This window comes from Grammomys surdaster, unplaced genomic scaffold (assembly GCF_004785775.1).
Source record: "Grammomys surdaster isolate TR1022 unplaced genomic scaffold, NIH_TR_1.0 209, whole genome shotgun sequence".
NCBI lineage: Eukaryota > Metazoa > Chordata > Mammalia > Rodentia > Muridae > Grammomys > Grammomys surdaster.
In genome coordinates this window covers 478631-486689 of record NW_021604654.1, presented here as the reverse complement: position 1 = coordinate 486689, position 8059 = coordinate 478631, and the positions used below count along the sequence as shown (strand labels likewise).

At 55.3% G+C, this 8059-nt stretch overlaps 2 protein-coding genes across 2 annotated transcripts in view; both read right to left on the bottom strand.

Annotated features, from left to right (window-relative positions):
* Nucleotides 1-252: 252 nt before the first annotated feature.
* Nucleotides 253-2950, bottom strand: Nmrk2 (nicotinamide riboside kinase 2). The gene is made up of 7 exons (XM_028771818.1): nt 2861-2950; nt 1769-1859; nt 1404-1452; nt 1166-1322; nt 903-974; nt 510-616; nt 253-345 (listed from the first exon to the last, which is right to left on the bottom strand). The coding sequence occupies exons 1-7, from the start codon at nt 2884-2886 to the stop codon at nt 260-262; spliced, it is 588 nt and encodes a 195-aa protein (XP_028627651.1). The 5' UTR covers nt 2887-2950; the 3' UTR covers nt 253-259.
* Nucleotides 2951-5602: 2652 nt separating this feature from the next.
* Nucleotides 5603-8059, bottom strand: part of Atcay (ATCAY kinesin light chain interacting caytaxin) — a 22765-nt gene continuing 20308 nt past the window's right edge. Inside the window, exons 10-11 of the mRNA XM_028771560.1 lie at nt 6625-6629; nt 5603-5652 (exon numbers count right to left, since the gene is read on the bottom strand). Of these exons, the coding sequence (XP_028627393.1) occupies nt 5603-5652; nt 6625-6629 (55 nt within the window). The remainder of the gene's footprint in view (nt 5653-6624; nt 6630-8059) is intronic.

Genomic DNA, 8059 nt, shown 5'->3' with positions numbered 1-8059 from the left:
CCACCGGTGCCAGTAGAGGGTGTCTGAGGGAGTGTCGACTCGTCCACTCATAGAGACCAGACAGGGCGCCAGGTTAAAAACAAGAGTTCACTTTAATATTGAAGTGCTATAAAGTCTCAAGGCGTCCGTGCCCACTGCGCGTGCGTGGGGACACGCCCTCCTATGTACAGATTCCTGATAGGCAGAGCCACTGCGCCCAGCCAGAAAACCTCATGCCCCGCTGTCCTGTGTCTGTGTCGCACCCAGGGCCTGCGTCTTGCTAGGATGTGTTAAGCAGTCTGTTTTGAACATCCTCCAGCACTTGACGGAAGAGCCCCTCCCGGGACTTCATGCCATCTAAATAGACTGACACCGGAAAGGGCCTGGATCAGGGCTGGGTCACAGGTAGGGAGAACGGTGTGGACTCTCTCAGGACAGGAAAGAGCAGCAAGAGAGCCTGGGGTGGGATTCAGCAGGGAGTGGGGAAGCCCGGGGTTAGAAGATTAGCAGAGCTTTATTCTGGTGCTTACCCACGTCCACCCCGTCCCTCTCCATTGCCCGTCTATACTTCTGGTACATGGGCCACACGTGACCGTCAAAGAGGCCAGGGGGATCGGGGACCATGTAAGTACGACTTCTGTGGAGAAAAAGAGTCGCAGGCCTATCACGAGAAGTCAATGTTTGAGGTAGACCACAAGTAACCGACAGGCAGGCTCTGCGTGTGGGATTAGACCCCAGGCAGAGGCTGTGGGACCCCCAACTTCCACATTTTTTTTCCACTGTTTAGCCTGTCTGGGGAAGGATGGGTGTGTGCTGTGTCCGGATCTGGGGTTCTGGGCTTCTGCGAGAGAGGAGGGGTCACCGCGGAGCCCACTGCCAGTGGCTGGCTGTGCCCCAGGGAACCCTGTGCCCATGGCACCCACCTCCTCCTCCGCTTGCATTCGTCATACGGCACGGTCAGGAAGTAGCGTTGGCTGTACAAGTCCACCAGGGGCCTGGCCAGGGAGTGGGGGGGACAGGGTCAGCTGATGTCCCTGCGGCACCCCCATGTCTCCCAAGCCCACATATTCGTCCCACTTCCACAGTGTAAACCGACACAGAGCGCTTGGCAGTATGCAGGCTCACACAGCAGGGTGGGTACAGTCAGCCTGAGGTTCTGGAGGTCGTCGGGCAGAGTGAGGCTTACTTGTAGCTATACAACAGGAACCCCTCGAGGAGGAGGATGTGGGTGTCCGAGGCACCTGGCTGGAGGTTGACGCCGTGAGCGCGTGCAAACTTGTGTGGATCCTTCACCCAGGCCTGCACCGTGCTGAGCATGGCCTCCATGTCCAGAGACTCAAGCACTAGTGGGACAGACAGCGGGCTCAGAGCGGGACCCGCACCCACAGGGAGCAGTGAGGCAGCCAGGGCAGCAGTGCTCTTACCGTCCCACTGTTTGAAGCCGTCCTCCCCGACTGCTATTTGGTCCTGGGGCTGAAACACAGGACCCCAAGGCCTGGGCTCAGACCTGTGCCAGCCCAGCCCACCTCGCTGCTGTAGGGTGGCCCTGAAGGGAGGTACGGTGGTCTGCCCATCACCTGTCACTCCTCCCTTCGAGCCCATTGCACAGAAGGAAAAGCAGAGGTATAAGAGGTCGCGGGTAAAAGCATCCCAACATGCCACATGCGGCCAGCATCCCCCTCAGTCTGACAGGATTCCCTGACGTAGGGGATTCATCCCCTGGGCACAGTAGGGCTAATGAGAGCGCCGTGCCCCGTATTCCCCACACCCTTGCGCCCCAGTCGGCCACCTTGTAGAAGTCATCCTGATGGATCACGCAGCAATTGGGCAGCGCCTTGAGGAGGCTGTTGGTCAGGGTGGTCTTCCCACCGTTGGTCACGCTGGAAGGGCGGCATGTGTGAGGCAGTGGGGAGATGCCAGAGCCCACCCCGAGCACCTAAGAGGACTTGGCTCGCCATGGGGCTGCAGCAGGCCCGTAGAGGTGGACAGGTGGTGTGTGTGCGCGCACGTGCGCATGTATGTGCGTTTGTGTGCAGTGACTAGCCATAATCCCAGAACTGAGAAGGTAGAACAGACATGAATTCCAAGGCAGCCTGCGCAACTTAGTGACGTCCTGACTCAAAACAAAGTGAAAATTAGGCGGGGAGTGGTCAGGCATAGCCCTTCCCCAGAATGCCCTGAGTGACTGGGGGTGTGGCTCAGGGAGGGGAGCCCCTGCCTAGAATCCCCCAGTGAAGTGCTGGGGGCGTGGTCGGGGCGGAGCACCTGCCTTAGGGATGGCAGGGTAGTAGGTCACAGCATTTGGTTCTTAGGGTGACTCAGGTCATCCTCAGCCATTTTGGAGGTATTGTCCAGGCCCTAAGTTGCCTGCTGTCTTGGCGCTGACAGCAGCCCACGTGGTGGAGGCCATGGGCAGACAGAGCGGTCCTTGATTAGCATCATTAGAAAAAAGGCCTAGCTTAGGCACAGGCACGCGCTGTCAGCTCGGCTGGGGCCTAACATGGGAGGATCTTCAGTTTTGGGCCAGCGTGGGCTACAAAGTGAGTTCAAGGCTAGCCTACATGACTGCTAGCCCACTCCAAAATAAAAAATAAAAAGAGGACCTGGCCAGTAGGCTTGCTCTGAGGACTTGCTCTGAGTGCCGAAGGCCCTGGGTTCACCCTGGTGCTTCCCAGCTGCTTTCCAGGCTTTCAGCCTCCCGAGTATCTTCCTGCTGATCTTTAAAACAATCCGTGCAGGTGCAGTGGGGCCATCTGTGTCCCCTCTGTGGTCACCAAGCCCTCATGCCAGCAGACCGTGGAGAGCTAGCACTTTCTTCCCAGGGCCCTGAGGCCTTTTCCTCCCCAACCAGGGTCCCACTCCAGGTCCCTGTAGAGCTCACCCTCCAATGCCTACGATGAACTTCATTCTGGGGGCTGAAGTGCTGACCGGTCCTCAGGTGGCCCCGGTACTTGTGATCTGCAGTGTGCTGTTCCTGCAAGTCCCAGCTTCATTGACAAAGCTGTAGGGCATTTATAGGTCTGGGCAGCCTGGAGGCCGCTCCGGGGGAAGAGGCCCCCAAGCACTTGCGAGGGCATTGGGGAGCACCTGTTTCATAGGCTGTAAATAGCTTCTGTACCCTTTTGCCTAAAAAAGTCACGAGCCAGAGGGACAGAGGGACAGCAGCCAACTTCTCCCCTGTGCCCCTGTGTCTATCTCCCCTCCTCCCTCCCTCCTCTGTCTCCTCCTCCCTCCCTTCCTCCCCTCCCTAGTCACACCTTTCTCTCCCTAAAAATATCTGCCAGTTTGTGTCTCCTGGCCTGACCCTGACATTGAGACTGGTTCTTATGAGGCCAAGAAAAAGGGCTCTCCATCCTCTCCCCTTCCTCCCCTCCTCCTCTCCCCCTCCTCCTCTCCTGCTCCTCCCTTGGCCCCAGCTCAGCCTTGCCAGGAAATTCCTTTTCCTAAACTGTCATGGTTGAGGTGGGTTTAGGCCTCTGGATGGTGAATCACAAGACAGCTTTGCTCTGATGACCAGGTCTGGCCACAAAATCCTTTTAGAGTGACCCTGTCATTGTGAGCCCACCATGTGACCAGAGTCATTGAGATCATACTCAGGGAAGCCAGGCTGGGGCATTGTTCCCCACTGGTAAGGGAACAGAAAATTGTTGTTGGTAAGGGAAAAGAAATGTTCTGTGTGTCTGTCTGTGTGTATGTGCATGTGTGTGTGCCTGTGTGTGTGTATGTGTGTGTCTGTATGTGTGCATGTGTGTGTGTGTCTGTGTGTGTCTGTGTGTATGTGCATGTGTGTGTGCCTGTGTGTGTATGTGTGTGTCTGTGTGTATATGGATTACGTACATGTGTATATGTGCCTGTATGTGTGTGTGTGTGTACACGTGTATGCATGTACATGTGTATATATGTGTGTATGTGTGTGTCTGTCTCTGTGTGTGTGTGTATGTGTGTATATGTGTGTGTCTGTCTCTGTGTGTGCGTATGTGTGTATGTTTGTGTGTGCATGTGTGTGTGTGTGTGTGTGTACAGCCATGTGAAGAGGCCAGAGGTCCATGTCAGGTGTCTTCTGGGTCTGACTGGTCTCAAATTCCCCATGTAGACCAGGTTAGCCTGCCCCTGCCTCCCCAGTTTGAGATTAAAGGTGTGCACCCCATGTCCTGCTGTATCTTATCTATAAAGGTTTATTTGTATTTTTGTGTGGTGTATGGGTATTTTTCTGTACATGTGACTGTTCTCCATATTTGTGCCTGCTGCCATCAGAAGCCAGAAGGGGAGATCAGAGCCCCTGGAGCTGGAGGGACAGGCGGTTGGGAGCCACCATATGGGTTCTGGGATGGAACTGGGGTTCTCGGCTGCAGCAGCCTCTGGTTTAACTGCTGAGCCATGTCTTCAGCCCTGTCCACTTATTTTTGAGGTGGGGTCTGACCCTTGAGCTCTGTGGCTGGGCTGGGTGTGTAGCCAGTGGACCCCACTTTGGCTCCCCAGTTGTGAGTTACACGTGTGACAAGATGCCTGCCTTTTATCTAGGTTTTGAAGGAAGGTCCTTCTGCCCTGTGGCCAACCCTTACCCCATGACCCCCAAGTCCCCTGACCTGTCCTGCTGGGGCCACCCAGACCCATCTCCTCTCTGCTGTGCCCTGCTGGCCTCACCTCTGGGGACGCACACTGTCCTAGCCTATGGCCGGTTCTTGCATCAGAGAGGACTCATCCCCCAGGATGTCTGGCCTTTCCCTCTTGGTCCCCAGGGACCTGAGCAGGCACTGTGACCAAGATAGGAAAGACATGGACACCTGGGCCCCACCTCCATGGGGTGATGGAGTGTGTGAATGACTGACTGTGTGAACGAATGAATGGGTTGAGGAATGAGTGAGTGTAGTATGAGCCTTTAGAAAATGAACAATGCCTGTCCTGCCCAGCCCTGTCCTGCTGGCTCGGCCCTCCCTCTCTGGGTGCTGTCACCATCTCACTCATATCACCCTGTATATCCAGATCACTGCGCACTGGCCTCTGCTTGGATTACTAGAGCTTCCATCTGTACCGCAGGCTGCTCTGCACTCTCCGCAGTCTTCTTGCCTCGGCAGCCCCCCGAGTGCTGGGATGTCATCCCCGGGTCATCATACCCAGGTCACCCATCACATCTTGCTGGCAACACTAAACATAGCCGCGTTCAAATGCCCTAGTCTGTGTGTATCCTGAGGTCCAGGCTGAGGAGCCAAAGTCTTTGGTGGCTTCCCTTCCTCCATTTCCCTGCAGTAGGCAGAGCCATGCACCCCTCTTCCCCCAAGGCTTGGCCACTGATCACAGAGGCAGGAGGCTTGCCTTCTGCACCCTCCCTGTATCTGGGAACACAGAGACGCTCACCTCTCCCTCCGCATTATAATTTATTTTACATAAAACCCCCAGCCCAGGCTCAGCAGGCCCCATATCACTGCAGAGACATCCCACTGTCTCTGTTTATAACTGCATGATTTGCTGGTGGGTGGTGGCACTGTTGCTCTGGGCCAATTGTCAAATGGATCCTGGGCGTCTCAGTAAAGAAATCAAACAGCTCTTCACCACAAGGCTGTTGGACCTCTGCATCTTGCCTCACTGTTCCCTAGGTACCTGGAGTGGTGGTCCCATGTGTGGACTAGGATATTAAGTCCCTCAGAGTCTCCTGTTTTGGGGTCTTCGGTGGCCCTGGTGGGTTCTGCTTGCTGTGTCAGTGAGTACTGGTGACTGCAAAGGGGCTGTGGGCACGCCACGGCAGCAAGCAGGTGGATGTAGCAGGTGGCCCCCCATTGGAGTTTCCTGAGCTTGAGGACAGGACCTCAGACCTTTGGGGACAGCAGGGTTGTGTTATCAATCCATCCCAGACACAGAGGTCCTCACCTCATAGGCCTTGGCTGTCACCAGCAGCCACCTAGTCAGGAAAAGCCCTTATGATTTTTTCCAAAAAGGCAGGAGGGACCATCTGTGGACCTGGCCCAAGGGCATCATCTTCTGATGTTGGATAAACACAGCTTACAAAGCACTAGCCCAGACAGGGGTTGGGGGTGTCACACACCTGCATCTCAGCTCGCAGGAGGCTGAGGCAGGAGGATCAGGAGTTTGAGGCCAGGCATGTCTTCATAGCAAGATCTTGTCTCGAAACAAAACACAAAGCACTGGTCCACACCACTCTCGTAGGTCCCCTCCTAGGGCCACAGACTGTGTTTCCAGCAGAGCTCAGAGCCATGGGTGCCGTCGTCAGGACTCTGCTTCTCTCTCAGTGAACGCTGCTGTCTTGCAGCCATCAGAGGCTGAGCAAGAGACACGTCAGAGGGGACACCTCACAGTGGGTTGGATAGAACCTACCTTTGGAGGAGAGCCACAGAGGCCTCTCTCTCTCTCCTTCTTCTTCTCTTTTTCTTCCTAGATAGGGTCTCACTATGTAGCCCTTGCTATCTTGGAACTCACAGAAATCCCCCTGCCTCCTACTCATGAGTGCTGAAATTAAAGGCATATGCCACCAGGGCTTAGTGCTAAGATTTCTTAACATAGAGATACTCAGGTCTTTATGGAAGCACAGGGAGAGTCCTCCCTGCAAATGTCATCTGGCCTCAGGTGTCCCTGGGGACAGGAGGTTCCTCACACACATTAGCTCAGACTGTCTCGTCATCCCAGGCAAACGTGTGCTTTGGTCCCAGCTTGGAGATCAGGTGGCCCCGCAGCGTCACGCCCACTGGGCTATACTGTCCTGGGGGTTCCCCAGATCCTCTAGGTCCCACAGCCCTGGATCTTCATCTTTCTTCTCCTCAGACACGAAACTGTCTCTTGCTTGGTGACACACGAGGCTGAGTCTGGGCCAGGCAGGGGACAAGAAAGTGGATATACAACTCCGTCCCTTGGAATGAGGTGTCAGTTAACCTGGAGTCACATCTACTTTAACAGAGCTCAGAAATGTTGTTGAGGGGTGGTTAGGCAACCACCAGGCTGGTCAGTATGTGTGCAGTAGGCTTGAAGACCCCAAAGACAGTCAAATGGTGAATGGGGCATGTCAGGTGGAGATGTGCGGTCAGCAGTTAGCCCTGCTTGGGGTAACATGAGGGGGGGACAGTGGGTCACTTTCCACAGAGAAGCAAATGCAGCTGCAGCCAGGGCCACCAGGCATCTGAGGCTCCGGCTAGGGACAGGTGGCAACCGAGCAGAGGGTCTCTCACTGGGTCAGCCCAAAGTGCACATCTGTGCTATCCTAGCTGGGACAGAGAAGGACATCTTGGGGGTGCTGAGACCTGGAGGAGTAACCATGGTGACACTGCCCACATCCAGCTTTGACATCCAAGCTCAGAATGTGAACATGTCAAGAACCTGCTCCGTTCTGAGATGTGCTCATACCGCCTTCTTCGAACAAAATAGTGAAATGTACTCAGGAAGCGAGAGGACCGGGTGCAGGGGGACATGATGGAGCCAGGTGTCCTCGGGCAGTGGAGGCACGATGAAGGCAGGGTCCCAGGGCTTCTGATGAGGGTCACATGATGTTGGGAATAATCTCTGTCAATCTCTAGGTTCTGGTTAAATCAGGACATGCTGGAGGGCAAAGGACAACTAGGGTAGGATCCATGTCAGAGTAAGCTCCCACAGGAAGACGCAGAGTGAACTAACCTGTCTATGGAGGGTTCTGAGCAAAGAGAAATGACTGCCACCAACACTCCTAATGTACATCCACCCATGTGTTCATCCATCCACTCATCCAACCATCTATACAAATACACACACACACACGCACACACTCATATCTCCACCCACTCACCTACCCATCCACCCATCCACCCACCCACCCACTCACCCACCCATCCGTCCATCCACCCACCCATCCACCCATCCATCCACCCACCCATCCATCCACCCACCCATCCATCCATCCATCCATCCATCCACCCATCCATCCACCCATCCATCCATCCACCCACCCATCCATCCACCCATCCATCCATCCACCCATCCATCCACCCACCCATCCATCCACCCATCCATCCACCCACCCATCCATCCATCCATCCACCCATCCATCCACCCACCCATCCATCCATCCACCCATCCATCCATCCACCCATCCATCCATCCA

Bases quoted from the DNA above. Each gene is read 5' to 3' on its own strand.
- Nmrk2 (XM_028771818.1), bottom strand. From the start codon at position 2,886: ATGAAGTTCATCGTAGGCATTGGAGG. The intron at 1,453-1,768 runs GTGGCCGACTGG...CCTGTGTTTCAG, and splicing joins ATCAGGATGACTTCTACAAG to CCCCAGGACCAAATAGCAGT. The intron at 346-509 runs GTAAGCACCAGA...TTCCGGTGTCAG, and splicing joins GAGGGACGGGGTGGACGTGG to TCTATTTAGATGGCATGAAG.